A 21,099-nucleotide genomic window follows, 5' to 3' on the forward strand; every position below is an offset into this window, starting at 1 on the left:
TAATTTATTCATTTAAATCAGCTGTGTTGGATCAAGGACACATCTATAACCTGCAGGGACACCGGCCCTCGTGGACTGGGATTGGGGACCCCTGCTGTATATGTACTACTCGATGCTAATGCTAACTCAGCTATGGAAGAGCTGCACAAGGCAATAAGCAGTCAGCTGAACTCCTATCCTGACACAGTGCACATGATAGCTGGGGACTTTAACCATGCTTACCTAAGGTCAGTATTGTTAAGATTTACAACAAGGGGGAAAACAGAAGGGAGAAAAACATACTTAATAAAGCCTAGAACAACATCCAAAAAGGCTACAGAGCAACCCCTCTGCCACAACTAGGTTTGTCAGGCCACATGTCCATGCCGCTGATCCCTGCATAGACTCCTGTCAGCAGGAATGCCCCCCACCAGCCATAATGACTGTAAAAACCTTGCCACAAGATGTATCACATCAGCTGCAGGACTGTTTTGAAAACACAGACTGGAGTGTGTTTGATCACCAGGACCTCGAAGAGCACACAACTTCTGTGCTCTCATACATAAACTTCTGTGTCTACAGTTTCACTGTGGACAGACTTCTCTGGGTGTATTCTAATCAGAGATCTTGGATGACTAAAGAGGTCCAGATCTGAAAGCAACATGACGCTGATTTCACATCTGGTAACGATATGTATTACAGTGCAGCCAGATCTGATCTGAAAAGAGGTATCAGAGATGCCAAGGCAGTGCACAAGAGGAATATTGGAGATCACTTCAACACCTAACCAACTACAAGCCTTGCAATACCACGTTGACCAGAATATGAGGTGAGGTGCGCAGTGAGGGCAGTGAATCCCAGGAAGGCCGCCATTCCAGATGGGGTGACTGGGAGGGTCCTAAAAGAATGTGCAGACCTGCTGGCTGGGGTCTTCACTAAGATCTTAAAAGTTTCATTGTCCTAGTCCTGCATCCTGCCATGCCTGAAGAAGGCCAAAATTGTCCCACTCCCTAGATGGGCCAACATTGGCAGCCTCAACAACTACTGACCAGTTGCTCTAAGTTCACATACAGAGCTAACAGATCAACTGAAGACACCATTGTAACAATGGTCCACACCACTATCTCCCACATGGAATAACAGGGGTGTTACGCTAGGTTACTCTTGGTGTACTTAGCTCAGCTTTTAATATGATACTCCCAGACAAACTCATAGTAAAACTGCTAGATATCAGACTTCCTTTTACCACCTGCTGCTGGACCAGAGACATTTTCTCTGACCTTGTACAGAGAGTGGGTCCTCCTCTTTCCTTATCCTTCAGCCTTAATACCAGTTTTCCACAAGGCTGTGTACTAAGTCCCTTACTGTACACGCTGTACATACACGACTGTGTCAGTACCCACCCAGGCTCGTCCCTGGGGGTGATGAGATACCATACAGAACTGAGGTTCACAGGCTGTCAGACTGGTGTGCACGCAACAACTGTCTGCCAGGAGATTCAGGTTGCTGAGGTCTTGGACAAACAGACGCAAAGACAGCTTTTCCAACAGGGAAATAGCCCTTATCAATGCTAACAGCTGAACAAATTGGTTACCTTTAAATTTGATTGGTCCAACTCAGCCATTGATTGCAATGACAGGTGATGACATCATTTTACCATGCCAGCTAGAACCAGCTAGGGATGCTGTTGACTTGACTGTGGAATGGTCTAGACATGACCTTAAACCAAGATTTGTCCACTTAAAGCGGGACGATGCGGAGCTCCTGACTCAGAATACTTTATACTCCAGAAGAACATCACTGTCTGTCAACAAACTGAAATGTGGTGACATTTCATTGAAACTCTCCAAAGTGCAAGTCTCTGATGCAGGAACATACAGCTGCCTTGTTCCTGAAATTGGTGCAAAATCTGGCATGGAGCTTGTTATTGGTAAGTTGACATTAACCCCATTTGCTCTTAAAATAAATAAAAAACAAAACAAAACAAAACAAAAGAAAGAAAGAAAGAAAAACATTAAAGGATGAGCTTATTGACAAATAACAGAAGGGTTCTTGTGACAAGAGGGCTATTCTACTGGGAAGTGGATCATCTACAGGGCTATTTAGAGTTAGAGACATTTCATAGGTCATTTGGCTTGACCAGATGGACATTTAAACATGTAACAGGATTAATTGGGAAAACCACAGTGGAACTTTAAAAAAGCATGTTAGTGTTTGTTTAAAAATTAGACCACCCTACCATTTCAACTAAAAGCTTGAATATTTGGTGTGACCACAGGGTACAGGGGCTGATCTAGAATGAATTTGGGCTGATATTAACCATTAAAATAATTGAAAAATTCTTTAATTCTGAACGTTGCATTCCAAGTAACTTTTGCCCAAATTTTCTTTGTAGGTTCTGTTTCTTTTGTAGTCATGGAGATATTCAAAGTCAAAAATGAAATCTTCTTTAAATGCAAATCTAACGGCTGGTATCCAGAGCCTCACGTGTTTTGGCTGAACAATCAGGGAAACCAAATCACAGCTGAATCTACAAACAGTGCCAAAGGTTCTGATGGCCTCTATACTGTCAGCAGCACTGTGACTGTGAACAAGAGACAGACCTACAGTCTCACCTGCAGAGTCCAACAGAAGAACATCAACCAGACTGAAGAAGCACATATCCATGTATCAGGTAGAAAAAATATATGCCTGTGTTCATGAGTTATTCTAATTATTTCTTAGTTATAGACAGTATATTCTGTGTGCTTTTACTTTCAGCTGATTTCTTCTTGGTCCAGTGTAATCCTGCTGTTCAGATTACTATCAGTGTAGCTGTTTGTTTAATATTGATTGATACAACGGTATTATTATGGAAATGTGGACAAAAGAAAACCACTAAGTTCTATCTTTATCAAACTTTTCTGACAAATGCAGATAATGATTAAATTCATAGATGCAGTAATTTGGAACTTTAAATACCTCTGTCATAGGTACTGATTACTAAATTTATCCCTACCCTTGGTACCAACATAATCTATTTTTTTTTTTTTTAGTGTTTTAGTTTAAAATGTTTCTTAAAAACACAGTATTTATATCTACCTGATATTTATTAGGTTTCATTGCCATTATTTTGTTTCAATAGGAATTATTTAACTTTTTTCTGATGCTGTTTATGATTTCATTTCCCCCTGCAAATGTGAAATTTTTGAAAAAAAAATTGTTTATTGTAGAAAGCAAGTGTGTATTTTAGTTCTTAGTGATATTACTTTAAAAACATTTTTCATCCATTTTTATTCACACAGAAATCAAGATACATGATGAAGATGAAAATGAACTACATCAAACAGAGATGGAGGAGAAATTACAGAGAGAATGTGAGGAAAAGAAAATACTTAAAAATGAGTTGCAGAACAATGAGGAGGACTTAGAACATGTCCAAGAAACCATTAAAAAACTGATGGAGCAGAAGATGTTTCTGAAGAACCAGAGAGAAAAACTCTTCACACTACTGCAGGAGGACAAGACAGAGATGAAAGAGATCACGGAAAAGTTGGAGAAAGAAAACCCAATACTTGACAAAGAGAAAAAAATGCATAGACGTGGAGATAAAAAAATTAACCTGGAAAAGAAAACGGAAGTACATGGAGAACTGTTAAAGATCCGGTTCGATCCCTGGGCTCTCTGTCCTGGTCGTTGTGTCCTTGGGCAAGACACTTTACCCTCCTGCCTACTGGTGTTGGCCAGAGGGGCCAATGGTGCGATATGGCAGCCTCGCTTCAGTCAGTCTGCCCCAGGGCAGCTCCACCAGTGTGTGAATGCGAGAGTGAATGAATAGTGGCATTGTAAAGCACTTTGGGTGCCTTGAAAAGCGCTATATAAATCCAATCCATTATTATTATTATTATTAAAGATGACAGAAAAACTAATGAAGGAAACAGATATGATTATAATCAAAATGACAGAAAGAAAGGGAAAGCTGGAAAAAGACAAGGAACAAATTTTTAAAGACTTGAGAGAGAAACAAAGAAATGAAAGAGATTTAGAAGAAACTGTCAGAGAAACAAGTGAGAAGATATGAACAACTGTCTAAGAAGCCAGGATGAGTTTTTCTTTAATATATTTCTTGCTTAAATCACATGTACGAACTGTTGTGTTGTGTTCAGTTTACATTCTCAGTGTCTCTCCTTTTTTTCATCAGCAAAGGACAGAGTAACACAACAAATAAAACATGGGTTGTTTTTATCATTGCAGTCATTTTACAATGTGATGCCTGGTATTTCTATATTTTTCTGCTTTAAATTTATACTATATACATTTAACAAGACATGCATTTTGACTAAATTTCATCATAGGAGAATATTTTATTTTGTTTCTTTAGAACAAAATAGAAGAGATTCAGAAGAAACTCGCTTGATGAACATCTGTCTAAGAAGCCAGACATTTATTTTACTGATTTTCTTTTTCTCTGTGTGTTCAATGAAGCTAAAACACAGAGCGAGAATCACCAATTAACTTAATATGCATACAGGAACAAGGACAATTTTCAAATGCCACATGAACATGTTAATTCTATACAAGCCAAGACAATAAAACATGGAGTATGTTGAACTGTAAACCTTTTCTTCGGCTAAGTTTGAAGGCATTTTTGAGACTCAAAATGTGGTTTTAGTGACAGGGTTAGAATTGGGTTTTGGTTAACTTTAAGGTAAGGGGCTAGGGAAAGCATAATGCCAACTAGATGTCCCCAAAAGATATGAATACCCAACATATACATATATACAACATATACGTGTGTGTGTGTGAGAGAGAGAGAGAGAGAGAGAGAGAGAGAGAGAGAGAGAGTGAGAGAGAGAGAGAGACAGCCACAAAGCTATTTTGTACTTTTTAGTTTAGTTTTTTTAGTTTAGTTATCCAAAACAACGATTGTGTCGTCAGGATCTGCTTTTAAATTAAACATAGAAATGTCTGGTTACGATGCATGTAAGGGTGGGTGGGTGGAGGGTAGGGGCCAACAGCATCCGCTCCCTTACTCCTGACACATGGAAGCGCTGTGTGGTTCTAGAGGGAAGAACCAAATGCAGACTAAATGTAAATAGCAGCTTGCTGAAGCACAAAACTCAGCCATCAACTGATAGAAACTAAGAACACTAATACTAGGAGAGAGCACACAGCCTGGGTTAGGACAGATCACAATGCGTCGATGAACAAAGGAAAACTGAAAACTTAAATGCACAAATGAGCTCAGGGATGAGAGAAAACACCTGAACGCAGCTGAATGGAATGATGGATAAATAAAACAGGAAACCCAGACTGACTACAACACAAGAGCTTGACACAGACAAAAAAGTAAACAGACTTTATATGGAGACACACAAACATGCATAGACTAAATACAAGAAATTGAAAAAGGAGGAAGAGAACACAGAATAAAAGAAAATCAATTAAACACATAAGTGTCATGGTCTGGGTGTGTGGCTGTAAAATTCCATTGAAGGTCTGGACCTCCCTGGTATCCACCCATGGGCAGGGCCTACAGCCTCCCTCACCTGAAGCTGATTGAGGCAATCAGGTTGGAGATTTAAGCTGCTTGCTGACACTGCTTCCTCGCCAGTTCGTCAACTACCCTATTTACTCCAGGAAAACTCCATCACACTGAACCACTCACCTTGGAAATCTGGTTAACCCGCCAGCTCTCGGAATCATCTCCTTGCCTCACCTGCCTGCCCTCCTGCCCTTACACCACCTCGGGACCTTCACCACTCAGGACAGCTGCCACACACCACCTAACCCACCTGGACCGCACCACCTCTCCCTCAACGCTTCCATCTCCCACCTGCACATACGTACCTAATCACCAGCAGCTGCTGTTGCTTTCTTGGACCTGTCCCCTTGCTTATCCCTCTCCTCTGGCCAAGACCCTCACGCCCCATATATCAAGCCTTAAATCAAGTACTAACGTAAACGTCATTTTGGTGTTAGTTAATAAACCTTTGTTAAACCCTTTACTCTGCCTCCGCCTTGGGTTTCCTGCACGTGGGATTGATTTTTGGTGCTCGGCCTCCGGCCGTTTTGTGACAATAAGACTGGAAGTACAGACTACAGAGACACAACCACTTCTTGTTCTCTGTGTTTTTTCATCTTTCTGTCTGTGTGTCAAGGTTAGGTGATTTCTATATGTGCAGCACATACATGGCTGTGTACAGTAAAGTGTATACAAAGCACGCTGTGGTTCAGCAGCAGGTATGGTGGATGTTTTAAATACAGACGGTTTGGCCTGTTGAAAGAAACTGTACACGTCTGCCAGTTTTGGCTTGTTTTTGGCCAGATGTTAGGAGCTGTTACAGTGTTCAGGGTGTGATGGGTCTGCAGTGATGATACCTGCTTGTTTCCCGATTGGAGGTCAGTTCAGCAGCAGTGATGTTTTCTGCAGACCTCACTGTCTGCTGTGGTCTGTTCTGGTCCTGTTTGGTGGCTGATCTCTGAACTCCTGCTGACAGTTCGTTGGTGTTTTAGATGAAGTCTGAAAACACTCTCTGTCTGCTGCTTCTTCATGTGGTGACCTCCTCTAAGGCTTTGCTCCAACGATTTTTACCATGACATGAAAGCAGCTCCCAGTCACGCTCATATGCAGGACTTTTTTTGCTGTGCTCAAATTCAGGGGAGGGATGCTTCAAAGGAGCCTACCTACCTGCTTGACGTAGGTAGGATCCTTCCACGGCTGGGTAGAACAGAAGTGAGTGGCTGTGAAATTGGACAGCCTTCTAGCCTTTGTTCAAGTCCGCCCTTACCTCTGGTCGCTAGCGCCACAGCGCAATAACTTTAAAATGTACCCAGAAATGTTGTTCCATTTTTTTGTAAATTTTTAATTCTCGAGGACCTAGAAAAACTTTTTCTTGGTCACCGGCATGTTTTGTATCTTAGGCTTATCATAGAAAATCATATCCAGTGTCGTGTTCAGAATTTTTTGGAAGGAATCTCAGGAGAAAGATCTGTCGTTTAAAAAAGATTTCATTTGCTTTGGCAGTTGAAATTATAAGTTTACACAGTGCTGGTGACCTCTGTGTGAATCGGCAGCATGCTTCATAAAAAGGACAACGCTCAAGTGCGCTGCACAACATTATGTAGTGAGACAAAAGCATAGATTATAGCAACTATCCTCCTACTGCACGGATGTGGCAGTCTTGGTGTCTGCTGCAAAGCATCCTCATATTTCCGTGACCTCGTCTGGTGTCTGCGCCTTTCTCTGTAAGAGACAGAAAAGGAAAACACCTCTCTGCCTAGCCTTGATAATCGAATACTATTATCCATTTTTCTTCTAGTGATTCAAAGTTGGTTTAGAATATCATGTTTGGGACTCTCTGACCCAGAGACTTATTCTAACCATTATCCATGTGTGTAAGCGTCTTTGCAATTGAGAATCTGTGGCAAGATCTGAAAACTGCTGTTCACAAACGCTGTCCATCTAATCTGACTGAGCTGGAGCTGTTTTGCAAAGAAGAATGGGCAAGGATTTCAGTCTCTAGATGTGCAAAGCTGGTAGAGACATACCCTAAAAGACTGGCAGCTGCAATTGCAGCAAAAGGTGGTTCTACAAAGTATTGACTCAGGGGGCTGAATAATTACGCACACCCCACTCTGCAGTTATTTATTTGTAAAAAATGTTTGGAATCATGTATGATTTCCGTTCCACTTCTCACGTGTACACCACTTTGTGTTGGTCTTTCACGTGGAATTCCAATAAAATTGATTCATGTTTGTGGCTGTAATGTGACAAAATGTGGAAAAATTCAAGGGGGCCGAATACTTTTGCAAGCCACTGTACATGTAGAAAATATAGAAAACAAAGCACCGAACGTGAAGAGCAGAAAACCACTGCATCAAAGCACACCACCATCTTTGATTTAATGGTAAATGGCCTGTATTTATATAGCGCTTTACTAGTCCCTAAGGACCCCAAAGCGCTTTACATGTCCAGTCATCCACCCATTCACACACACATTCACACACTGGTGATGGCAAGCTACATTGTAGCCACAGCCACCCTGGGGCGCACTGACAGAGGCGAGGCTGCCGGACACTGGCGCCACCAGGCCCTCTGACCACCACCAGTAGGCAACGGGTGAAGTGTCTTGCCCAAGGACACAACGACCGAGACTGTCCAAGCCGGGGCTCGAACCGGCAACCTTCCGATTACAAGGCGAACGCCCAACTCTTGAGCCACGATCGCCCGCAATCTTTGATTTAATGACAGTTACAATTACATGATGTTGAACATGAGTTAGTTGTTGTAGCTCCAACTTTCCCATAGTGAAGTAGACCCATCAGCAGCAGCAGAGCCACCATCATCTTGATGAACACAGTCTGCAAGATGAGGTAAACATTATGGTAGGGCTGTGGTGAATCTGAAAAACACAAAAATAACCAAAGTAAGTACAAAAATGTAGTTTTTAAAAGATGATTAGATTATTAATGGAAATATCCAAACCTACCTGGCCCTATGCAAAAAAGAAATTGGCCCGCTCTTGTTTGCAAAATTCTTTAACCAGCATCTTTTTTTTCTTTTTTTTTTGCCACACTGGAGGGGTTTCAAGCATAAATGGCTTGTTTAACATTATGTCAAGCATTTCAAACAGATTTAGGTCCAGAGTTTGACTAGACCACTCCAAAATCTTTATTTTGATGTCAATGACTTTGTTGCTTTGAGTGTCCTACTTTTTTTTCCCTTGTCTATTATTGCTTGTTGAGATCTTTTAGCGTATTTCACTTCATCAGATGACTTCTATTTAAGTGAGTCACCAGGTCTAACTGCAATGAGGGATGGGTGCGTCATGTAAACGCAAATCCTGTTTAAATTTAATGAATCATTTGTTGTAAAGTATTTTTTGTACAACACTGTGTTTTATCTTGTACTAGGCCATATTTCAGTTAGAGACAAGCTTGTTAGGCTCACCCAGAAGGTGATGCATCTGTTTGGGAAAAAAAATGTAATGCAACAGTTTTAGATTAGTGGTTGACCACAGTGAGTGTGTGCATTACAAGCTGTAATGACTCTTTTCTTGTAAACAGCATTCATACACATAGAAGACAACAGACAGGTCAAGTCAGGTGCTTTTATTAGCATTCAGCCTCATATCTACTTATAACCATGTGGGTCTGGCAGCCAGCTGTGTCTAACTAACTAGACAAAAGTTATCACGATTTATAAATGTAGAAACCAAAACCAAATGAAAAATCTTCAATTACAAAATCTCTCACTGAGATGTGATTATGTCTTCAATCAGATCACTCTGCAACCTGCAAGATAGAATGGAATAGAAAAAAAACATTAACTAAAACAAACAAAAAACATAGAAACAATTTTTGTATTCTGTACATTGTAAACCAATTTTAACTTCAACGAGTAGTTGCCAAACATGTAATATCACTTTTGATGTAAAGTATATTTTTCTTGTACTCTGTAATGTAACAAGGTTTCTTTTCTACATATGTATTATTTCATGGCAGCATTATTTAACACAAGTTTGGGAATGAGTATATAAGCTATATACAGTGATGTGAAAAGTGTTTGCACTCTTCCAGATTTTTGAGTTGGTTTTTTTTGTATTTTTGTTACACCTGAATGTTTCAGATCAAAGAAATTTAAATACTAGAGCTAGATAACACAAGTAAACACAAAATGCTTTTCCTAAATACAGGTGTTCATTTTAAGGATGAAAAAAATCTAAACCTACATGGTATTGCGCCTTTTTAAGGTCATGCAACAGCAACTCAGTTTAGGTCAGTATTGAGGTCAGGACTTTGACTGGGCCACTCCAAAATCTTCATTTGGACTTGCTAGTGTGTTTTGGATCATTGTCCGGCTGTAAAACGCAAGTCTGCTTTGCTGGAGGTCACGAACAGATGACCAGACATTCTCCTTCAGGATGTTTTGGTAGAGGTCCTGAGACAGGAAAACAGACCAGACCATCACACTACTACCACCATATTTTACAGTTGCTATGATGTTTCTTTTCTGAAATGCTGTAGGTTTTACTACAGATGTCATGTGACTGAAACCTTCCAAAAAAATTAACTTTTGTTTTGTCAGTCCACGAATTTTTTCCTAAAAGTCTTGAAGATGTTTTTGGGAAATGTCAGACATGCCTTTGTGTTCTTTTTGTTCAGAAGTGGTTTTCTCCTTGAATTATTCCATCATTTTTGCCCAGTCTCTTTCTTATTGTTGAATCATGAACTCCGACCTTAACTGAAACGTGAGGCCTGTGGTTCTTTAATGTTGTTCTTTGAGTTCTTTTGTGACTTCCTGGATGATTCGTTGATGTGCTCTTGAAGTAATTTTGGTAGACCAGTAACTCCTGGGATGATTCACCACTGTTCCAGGTTTTTTCCATTTGTTTACAATGGCTCTCACCGTGGTTCATTAGCGTGCCAAAGCATTAGAAATGGCTTTGATACCTTTCCAGACTGATAGATTTCAGTGACATTGTTTTTCAGGTGTTTCTTTAGATGATGATGATATTGTTTTTTTGATATATTTTAAGCAGATTCACTTTGTCAGACAGGTTCTGTTTAAGTGATTTCTTGATTCAACAGGTCTGCCAGTAATCAGGCCTGAGTACTGTTAGTGAAACTGAGCTTTCCAAGCTTTCCGAACAATGTGATTAATCACAGTTAATTCATGATTTAACAAAAAGGGCAATCATTTTTTCACACAGGACCAGGTAGGTTTGTGTAACTTTTCTCCCTCAATCAATGGAATCGTTAATTAAAAACCTCATTTTGTATTTACTTGAGTTATCTTTGTCTGTTATTAAAATGTGTTTGATAATCTGAAACATGTTATTATGAAAATGCAAAACACTAGGAAATCAGGATGGGGCCAACACTTATTCACACCACTGTATATCTATATTATAACACTGGAGTTAGCATTGGAGTGTCTACACTATGAAACCCATTCATCCCATTTATTCATCTTCATCACATATTATCTGAATGCAACACGTAAGGCATAACTGCCCCCAGTCTTACCGTCTGGATTGGAGAATAAAAGGGATCCTCTGCTATGTGTTGGTTTATACCTGGTGAGAGGATTTTTGTGGTGGGTTCTGATTCTGCTTTGATAATAGATGGAAATAAATTAGTTGGTAACCCATATTTCTATATAATAAAACACTTGTTAGGTGATGTTTCTGCTGTTGCTTAATCTAAGCATCACTATTAAATGGCTTTTAATCACAATGAGTCTCACCTTGTGGCTGAGTGTCACCCTGGGCTAAACTGTAGTAAAAGGTTCTAGAAGACAGTTCACCTTCATCTAATAGAATGAAACCGAAAGAAACAGTGGGAGTGAAAAGATAGGTAACCATAATAACATTGGTGGCTTTTAATCACAATGAGTCTTACTTTGTGGTTGAGTTTCACCCTGGGCCAAGCTGTAAATAGCTCTACTGGACAGTCCATCTGATGGAGAAACAGTGAGAGTGAAATGATAGATGACCACGGTAATATCAGTGACAATGACCAAGGATTGCTAACCTCTATATTCAGTGGTTTTAATTTAAGGTTTTAGGGAAATCTTGAGTATGTTGTTGTATAATAAAATTACATTAGTTTGAAGCCCATTTTTTATGTAATAAAACACTTATTTACCTTAGATTGTTTCAAATACTAGGTAATATTTCCTTTTTTTTCTTAATCTTAGTGTCACTATTAAATGACTTTTAATCACAATGAGTCTTACCTTGTGGTTGAGAGTCCCCCTGGACTAAGCTGTAAATAGGTCTATTGGACCGTGCATCTGATAGAGAGAAACAGTGAGAGTGAAAGGATAGATGACCACCCCTTCACTGTTTGCAATTTTTATTGAGCCATTAGCAGCAGCAATTAGACAGGCTACAACAATTAAGGGCATAAAATGTAAGAATATAGAACATAAAATCAGCCTTTATGCAGATGATGTGTTACTTTTTCTCCAAAACTCACAAACCAATATCTCTGGGGTAATTGCATTGATAAATTCCTTCTCAAGTGTCTCAGATTATTCAATTAACTGGTCGAAATCAACAGTTCTTCCGATTAATTGCTCCTTCCATAATTCTTCTCCTTCCCCACTGCAATGTGGAAATATAAAATATTTAGGTATTAATGTCTCTCCTAAACTTTCAGAATTAACTAAATTAAACCACATCCCACTTTTAAAGACAGTAGAAGGCGACCTGGCTAGATGGAAATCTTTACCCATATCACTCATGGGAAGGGTCGCCGCTATAAAAATGATGATCTTGCCAAAAATAAACTATTTATTTTCAATGATCCCAAATAAGCCATCACAAGATTGGTTCAGATCTCTAGACTCGTACATTTCTAAATTCCTTTGGAAAGATAAACCCCCACGTATCAGCTTAAAAACACTACAAAGGACCAAGGATAACGGAGGATTAGATCTGCCTAACTTTAATCACTATTTTTTAGCCAACAGGCTTCAGTTCATCTCTAGATGGTTTAAACACACCCTCTTAGATGAACCTTGGATAGATGTAGAACAGGCACTATGTAATAACCTAGAAATTTCAGACCTACCATTTATCAGCTCAAACATCAAACGACATGAATGCTTTAAAAGCATCAATATTAGCTCTTCTCTGACAGCATGGTGGGAGTTTCTAAAAATGACAGAGTCTTCATTAATCCCATGCAAACGTACACCTATCTGGAACAACCCGGACATATTACAAAACAATAATATGATAAACTTTTCAGATTGGAGTTGCAAAGGAATTAAATACTTGGAACATATATTGGAAGGAACAGACTTTATTTCGTTTGACAGACTAGTTATACAATATGGGATCAACAAGAAACGATTTTTGGAATATCAACAAATTAAATCCATAGTAAAAAAGAAATTTAATCCCAGTGAAGCTGAATTACAAACACCACCAAGTGTGGTACAATTTCTTAGTCTAAAACCCCCCAAATTATTGTCTAAAATATACAGAACACTTTCTAGCATAGATGAATCAATATCCCTTCCTATTGCAAAATGGGAAGCAGATTTATCAATCAACTTAGACCCAAACCTTTGGTCTCAGATATGCTTAAAAACCTTTCAATGGATCAGAAATCCCAGTTTGCAATTAATACAATACAAAATATTACACAGAGTGCACTATACTGGTCATAGGATGTTCAAGATGGGCTATACGCCTTCCAACAACTGCTCACACTGCACAGCAAATACACCGGACAATTATATCCATGCTCTTTGGTTCTGTCCACCAGTTCAGAAATTTTGGCGTGAGATATGTGAAGACTTATCAAAGTGTCTGAAATGTAACATTCCAGCCTCCCCTTTAGTATGCTTGCTGGGCAACTTGGATAAGGTCACTGCAGAAATAAACACAGCCCACGTTGTTTTTACGGCCCTATGCATTGCCAAGAAAATGGTCCTCATTAACTGGAAAAATAAAAATAATCTTAATTCTAACCAATATAAAAACCATCTAATAGATCACATTAGTCTTGATACAACCTCTGCCATCACATTTGATCAATCCCTTTGGGCTCCTTTGATCGGCTTCATCACCTAGTGGGGGTGGGGGGTCATGGTTTGGTCCTGCCTTCGCTATTGTGGTTGATGTGGGGGTAGGGACGGCCTTAGGGCGTCTGGGGAGTCCCTAGGGACGTTTCCCTGGAGGGCCTAACCTGGGGGCTGTGGCCATGACCTGGTTAGAAGCTCTGGGGCTCTTGGATGGTGTTTTCCTTGTGGCTGCGTACAGCGGAGATGGGGGAGGGTCTGTGCTGGCGGACGTTGGTTACTGGCCTGGTAGCCTGGCTGCCCCTGGGAGGGTCCGGGACGGGCGTGGAGGCTTGGGGGTCTGGGGGTGCTCCGCCCCCCGGTCTGGGGTGCTGGCCGGGCCTTGGGGGCTTGGGTCCTGGCTGTTGTGTCGCCGGAGCAGTGGGCGGGTGGGTGCAGGGGGGCTCAGGCCCAGTGCAGGGGACTTCTGGTGCATCGGCCCAACTAGGGGGCTCTCTAACTGGTGGGGAGGTTGTTACATCTTTGCAGGTGGTCTCCTCACTACAGGAGCTCACTCTGCAGGTGGGGGGAGAGATATAGGAGAGGGGGAGAATGAACTCAACCTGGGTGTCTATTGTCTTGTGTAGTTTGGGAGATGATTGGATGATGGGGTGGGTGCAGTTTTCTCTGGGGTGGAGTCGGGTGGGCTGCCCCGGACTCTGTGGGGCTGGGCAGTGCTGCTGCTGTGGGCCCCGGTCCGGATGGGCCTGGGCCCCCCTGCCCTGGTGGGTTCCAGAGCGTGGGGGTGCCTACTGGGGTCAGCGGGGGAGCTGGCCCCAGGGAGGGGCCGCTTGCCCCTCCCTTTCTTCCCTCCCCACCCTCAGCTGCCTCCCTATTCCTGCTCTACCACACCCACCCACACACGCAGGGCTTGGGGTGCAGGTATGTCACCAGGGTGCAGGGGAGGCACTCCCCCTCTGTCCCCTCCTGGCCGCCTGTGCCTCAATTTTATTCTGCAACCTAGACATCCACATTACTCACACTCTCACATAACACATACATATAGGGCCTTGGGGGTGGGCACGTTTTACAGCATCCAGAGGATGGTCGTTGTACTCCAACCCACCTCTGGCGCTGGTGCCCTACCCTCAATTTTAAATGCATTTAGACACTGAGGGTTTTCGGGAGGAGCCGTGCTGCTCTCTGAGAGGAAGCTAGTACCATGCTCTCCTGAGTTTTAAATGCACTTTAGAACAGCACACAGCAACACTACATATGAGCGGGCGTGGGGAGGTTTGAGGTCTTCACTCACCCCGGTTCTGTTAGCCGTCAGGGCTGGGGGGCTGGGAGGAGGTGCTGGCCGTCAGACTGGGATCTGGGATGCGGGGCCTCCCTGCTACTGCAGATAAGGAGGTGGTCCGCTTGCCTCCACCCCAGAGAGAAGGGTTACATCTCCTGGGTCTAGGTGCGGCTTGCCCCTCTGGGGGCGGGGGTACCTGGACCTGGGATATAGAGTATGTTTGGGGAGTGCGACTGTCTGTGCAGTGTCTATTTGTGTCTGTCTACACGTTGGGTGAGTGCCGAGTATTTGGTTGTGCATATGGGGGTGGGAATGCACGTCTGTGTCCGCGTGTGCCTGTTTGTCTGTGTCTATATGTCAGGTTGGGTCTTAGACTCAACCTCTCTGGGTACATCTCAGGCCCTCTAAAGTACGGAGGCCTATCTCCCCTCACCACACTCCCTGCCGGTTGCTGATGCCCTCAGACGTTGGTGTGTTGGTGGTCCTTGTCGTCTGGGGCTGGGCTGGGCGCTCATGCATGCTCACTCCTGGTGGCCGATTGGCGGGGCCGGGCGCCTGTGGCCCGGCTGGGCTCCTTCCGGGGGGTGGGATGCCCTCAGGCCTCTGGCCTCTGGGCCTGAAGCTCGGTCCTCTCTGGCACAGCTGGCTGCCGGCAGAGCCCGCGGGCACGCCACTGCAACCCCCTCTGGCCTCTGCTCCGTAGCTGCGGGGTGACCTCTCCTTTGGGGCTCTACTCAGCTCTTCCCAGGAGGGTGGCACGGTTCCCCCCCCTTTGGTGGTCCTCCTCGGGTCCTTGTACTCTGGGGCCTCTGGATATCTGGGGCCTGGATCTCCTCCATACCTGCTTCATACCCTGGTGGACGGGGCTATGGCTCCCCACACTCCCTAGCAGATAGTTACATGGAGAAACCTTTGGAATACAAGCATGCTGATCCACACAGGTATGCACACAGGTGTACACACGGGTGTTCACAGACGCGGACTACACCTTTCTTGGCTGCTGCCTCAAAGCACATTGTGCGCTGTCTATCTTGCGTGCTGCACAATATCGTTTATTATTTAGTATCTACTGTTATCTACTGCTAGCTAGTTTATTGTGATGGTGCTGTTTTTATTATGTTGCTCTTTGTTGTTTGCTTTCTCTTCTGTTTTTTTCTCCATACAGGTGATCCAGGCGTTTTGTTTGTTTGTTTGTTTGTTTTTTCCTTTCTTCCCCCCCTTCTCACCGTCTTTTCTCCCCTTTGGTTTTCTTTCTCTCCCTCTCTTTCTTTCATTCTTTCTCCTTGTCCTGTCCCCCAGTCACGTCTGTCCCGTTTGTGGCAACCGAAAATAAAATAAATACATAATTATAATAAAGGTCAATCAAATGGACCAATATGGCAAGGCCATGATGATCCACTTGGTAAAATAAATCTGCTTGGCATCTTTCTTGGCCTTAAGACAACAATTCTGATGGCTAAAGATCCAAACGGGACACACAAAAAAAAAGAAAAAAAAAGAAAAGATGACCACAGTAATATCAGTGATAATGACCAAGGAGTGCTAACCTCTATATTCAGTGGTTTAAATTTAAGAAAAATGTTGAATATGTTCTATAATAAAATTACATTAGTTTGAAGCCAATTTCTTATGTAATAAAACACTTATTTACATTAGATTGTTTCAAATACTAGGTGATATTTCTGCTTTTCTTAATCTTAGTGTCAATAACAAATGACTTTTAATAACACTGAATCGTACCTTGTGGTTGAGTGTCACTCGGGACAAAGCTGTAGTAAATGGGTGTAGACGACAGTGCATCTTCTTCATCAGAGAGAAACAATAAGAGTGAGAGGATGAATAACCACAGTAATATCAATAACAATAATCCGTGTTTGCTTTTTAATATATTCATAGATTTTCATTTGAATTTAGCAAAATTTCACATTCACAGTTAGATAAGAATGCAGCTTTTTGGTTAGTTAGAAATAAAATAACTAACCAACAAATATATGTTTATATATATATTTCATCAGATTCATCAATCATTAATCTATGTTATAAAAGCTAAATCCTAAAGTTAAATTAGCAAATAGTTATATATGTTGAGTGACTGCTCTATCCGCCAGTAGCTGGTGAATTATATGTACATGTTTATCATAGCTAGAGCAGTCGCTCTACTAGTAGCCATCATGGAAGGACAAGCCCCTGCATGGTATGTACCACTGGCAGATGGAACAAGTGGTTGACATCCAAAAATCCAATGAGTGGCTGTACAAAGCTGGACTGAAAGACAGAGGCACTACTCATAGCAGCACAGGAAAAAGTTCTGATCACAAGATCCATAGAGATTGGGATCTCCCACGCCAGACAAGACCCCAGGTGCAGGCTGTGTAAAGTTTGTTTCCAGATACAGACAGACAAACTGTTGATGGCTAACCAACATGACATAGTAGTGGTAGACATAGGTTAAAATTTCTAGAGTACATGCCAAACAAGCCTGTCAAGTATGGCCTTGAGATTTTCTGGGTTTGGGATTCACACATCCCCAATGCAATATCTTGAATGTTTTCACAGGGATACAAATAGGGAAAGAAGTTCAGAAGAATTTGAGGGAAATCACTGTCCAGCATTTCTGCGCTGATAAAAGCCACAACTCAGCCACATGAAAACAGCAGACAGGACAGGTCTGAAGACAACAAGATTTCAGTTCCAAATAGCAAAGATAATTTGTTAAAGTCAGCAGTCCATGTGGGAAATACAATGTATATATGTGCAGTGATTAAAGCCAGAAACAGGTAAACTGTCAAAGCTCCAAACAGTGAGGGGACAAAGCAAGAAAAGATAACACAGACAGGAATTGTGTAGACAGTTACACACACATGCAGGTACTCTCTCTCTCTCTTTCTCGCACATACACACACACACACAAATGGATGTTGACATCATTCTATTGCTGTTGTGTCACTTTATGACATACATTTGACTGTGTACCACGCTATGTACCACAGGTCTTCAGGCTGGTAGTAGTTTAACCATTACTTAAAAAGCCATCTCTAGACCCAGTGGTCATAATTAATTATTGCCAAATCTCTAACATTCCTTTTATTCTCTGAATACCATTATTTTGGCCTCCAGTAACACTGTGAGGAATCTTGGAGTCATTTTTCAACAGGATATTCTTCAATGCACATATTAAACTAACACTCTACTTTTCAGATCAGGCTTAAAACTTTCCTTTTTGCTAAAACATATATTAAGGGCTGGATCAGGTGACCCTGAATCCTCCCTTAGTTATGCTGCAAAAGATGTAGACTGCTGGGGGATTCCCATGATGCACTGAGATCTCTCTGCATTGAATGATACTTGTTATTAACCTCTGTCTCTCTTCCACAGCATATCTTCTATCCTGTTTTCCTTCTCTCACCCTAACCCGTCGCAGCAGATGGCCGCCCCTCCCTGAGCCTGGTTCTGCCGGAGGTTTCTTCCTGTTAAAAGGGAGTTTTTCCTTCCAACTGTCGCCAAAGTGCTTGCTCATAGGGGGTCATATGATTGTTGGGTTTTTCTCTCTATGTATTATTGTAGGGTCTACCTTACAGTATAAAGCACCTTCAGGTGACTATTGTTGTGATTTGGTGCTGTATAAATAAAATTGAAAATTGAATTAAAATTAATTATGTGTTCATGTTTTCACCTTTTATTGAGTTTTTAACTCCTATACTTTGTAAGTGCTCGATTAAAAGCTGTGTTAAATATTTATGTTGAAATGATATGCATGTCAGAAGTACTTCTTGCCACATGTAACCTTTCTGAGCTGTACGAGGAAACTCAAAGCTCTCACTGTAGATACAGTTCATATCTGAAAGAGACTTAGAGTCTATGTGGTTTTCATTTGAGGCATAAGTTCACTAAGCTCAAATTAACACTAGCATCTGCACATTTATAAATAATACATACACACTGACAAAACATTCAGACAGTGCACTTTTTTCTGCTTACGACTTCATAGAGAAAGTATTGTGCTACTGCGGTTGAAAACTCATAAACATACCTTTCTTCTTCCTGTTTTTTCTTACAGCAGCACATGTTGCTCTACCTGTGTTCACTCTACTGGCCTCTATGGACACGGAAACACAAAATACAAAAATCATTAAAACGCTGATAAACTACGTTTTAGAGTAACGATGTTAGTGTAGTGCACAGCAGGCTTGTTGATTCCAAAACAATGCATAATCTAATTAGACAATAGATCTCTTGGGCTGAGAATAATCTCCTAAATGTTATCATCATAATTATTGTAATTATAATTATTATTTCAAGTTCTGACATAAAATAATTTCTCAAATATAAGGTACAGAAAGTATTTATTATAATTATTACATTTGTTCCACTGAACAATAAAAATGAACGGAAAATGTTAACACAGTATCTCTGTTCTGACCTGTTTGAGCTTCAGTTGTGCCTACGTTTAGAAAAATGAACAAGATATTTTTCAAACATTATATGTGACATGCAATTATCACGTTTAATTTTTCCATGTCAGAACACTTAAGGTGCCTCGATTCCAGATTAATGTTGCAAAGAAAACATATATGCGTTTAGTTCAACAGCACATGAGCAGTACAGCAAAGCAAAAGCACTGAATCCAAAGTTTTGCATGAAAAGAAAATATTTTCAGTATTTTCATTACCTCCGTCACACTAACCTTTGCTAAAGTGATACAGTCCCATGGTCACAATCAAGAGAAAAAGAAATAAAATCGTAGCAGTGATCCAAGGTGTGGCAGCAGAGGAAGCGTGGCTCGTCTCTATGTGACTGTCTGGATTAGTAGTTGAATTCACAATTTGAGAGTCTAAATGACAGTTTGAAAAGACAGAAGAGTTCAGTTAAGACAAAAAAACCCAAATGTTCATTTTCAGATGTTCAGTGTTTATTCAGACTGACACATTTTAAATAGTGTGTCAGGCTCAACAGTTTTGCTTCATTTTCATATATCTTTGTGTTTCACCTGAGACTTTTAGCCAGCTCTCTGGTGATTCTCCAACTCCTGAGATGTTACACTTGTAAAGTCCCTCGTTTGATTTTGAAACTCTGTGGATGGTCATGTTTCCTGTGGAGCTTCTATGGATGTGACGTCCATCTTTGTAGAAATCAGCTGTAAAGTTGGAGGAAGCAGTTTTGTTTCTGCAGCTCAGAGTCACAGTTTCTTCCATTAACACAGAAACAGCAGGACTCTCCAGGGTAACAGAACCATCTGAAACAACAAACATTTGATATTTATGTAATTTCATTAAATAGAAAGCAATATTAAATTATAACCAATATTAAGTAATTAAAATTTATCAAAAGTTGTTGTTCTTTCTTTATTTTTCTTCAAACGTACTAGTGACACAAATGTTGATACTGTTGCTTCTTATTCCTCCTTCAGTCTCATACCAGTACTCTCCACTGTCGTCTGTATAAAGAGTTCTCATTTTGCAGGATGATCCTGTTGGTGTCCTCATGTTAGTTTTGTTACATGCATTTATTTTCCTTTTAAATTTATGCAGAACTTCACAATAATCGACTCCTTCACAGTGAAATGTTGTGGATTCATATTCAAAGAACTGCAATCTGTTTGGAACAATATGAAGAAAAACTGCATCTGAAACAAAGAATAAAGAAAGATTCAGTTTAGATCCTTATTACTTAAACTGATGTACTAGACTTTAATAATGACACAGTAAAAATATATATATTTTTTAATGTGTATCATAAATCATATGATGATTAATCATCACAGGATGCGTTTCGCTAAAATCACAAAAGAACAAGAAACAACAACTTTTCTTCTGAATTGCTCTCTCCTCCAAAGTGTTTAATAATTTTAATATAGATGAGAAAATAGCATGTACACACCAATTTTCAGATCCTGTGCACCCAGCAGAATCATGCTGGCCATCACTAAAGAGACACAACAAAGTTTCATATTTTCTTTTTGACTTTTACAGCTAAGAGTAAACGTGTCATCACATCTTATAACTGGATCACAAAAATGCATTCGGTTACTGTATCTTAAGGTAAAAAAAAAAAAAAAAATGCAATATGGTCAAGTGGAAATGAGAAAGTACTCACACAGTCTGATGCACAGAGCTCTGACGTCCATGTTGTCTTGCTGCAGACTAAACACTGCAGAGTAAACTGAAGTGTTACAGCAGTGAGCAGAGGTATCTTCCTGCTAATAAATCTATTTTAACATTAAATATTTTTGTGACGTTGAATACAATAATCCAAAGAAGTTGAATGGCTTCTGTGTCAAGTCAAGCCACCTTGTTTCAGTTCACTATCAGTGGGCGGAACATGA

The 21,099-nt window shown here is 40.9% G+C and overlaps 1 protein-coding gene and 1 pseudogene across 1 annotated transcript; one reads left to right on the top strand and one right to left on the bottom strand.

Annotated features, from left to right (window-relative positions):
• Positions 1-1,584: 1,584 nt before the first annotated feature.
• LOC146390107 (butyrophilin-like protein 1) lies at positions 1,585-5,812 on the top strand (annotated as a pseudogene).
• Positions 5,813-9,063: 3,251 nt separating this feature from the next.
• Positions 9,064-21,015, bottom strand: LOC146390108 (uncharacterized). The gene is made up of 12 exons (XM_084923169.1): positions 20,871-21,015; positions 20,655-20,699; positions 20,140-20,400; positions 19,765-20,010; positions 19,462-19,608; positions 18,808-18,873; positions 16,518-16,580; positions 11,702-11,758; positions 11,365-11,421; positions 11,210-11,275; positions 10,990-11,072; positions 9,064-9,255 (listed from the first exon to the last, which is right to left on the bottom strand). Exons 1-12 carry the CDS (start codon positions 20,899-20,901, stop codon positions 9,244-9,246), a joined length of 1,134 nt encoding a protein of 377 aa, XP_084779295.1. The 5' UTR covers positions 20,902-21,015; the 3' UTR covers positions 9,064-9,243.
• Positions 21,016-21,099: the final 84 nt, after the last annotated feature.

Source organism: Perissodus microlepis, chromosome 3, assembly GCF_051167445.1.
Source record: "Perissodus microlepis isolate ML-2025 ecotype Zambia chromosome 3, ASM5116744v1, whole genome shotgun sequence".
NCBI classification, from domain to species: domain Eukaryota; kingdom Metazoa; phylum Chordata; class Actinopteri; order Cichliformes; family Cichlidae; genus Perissodus; species Perissodus microlepis.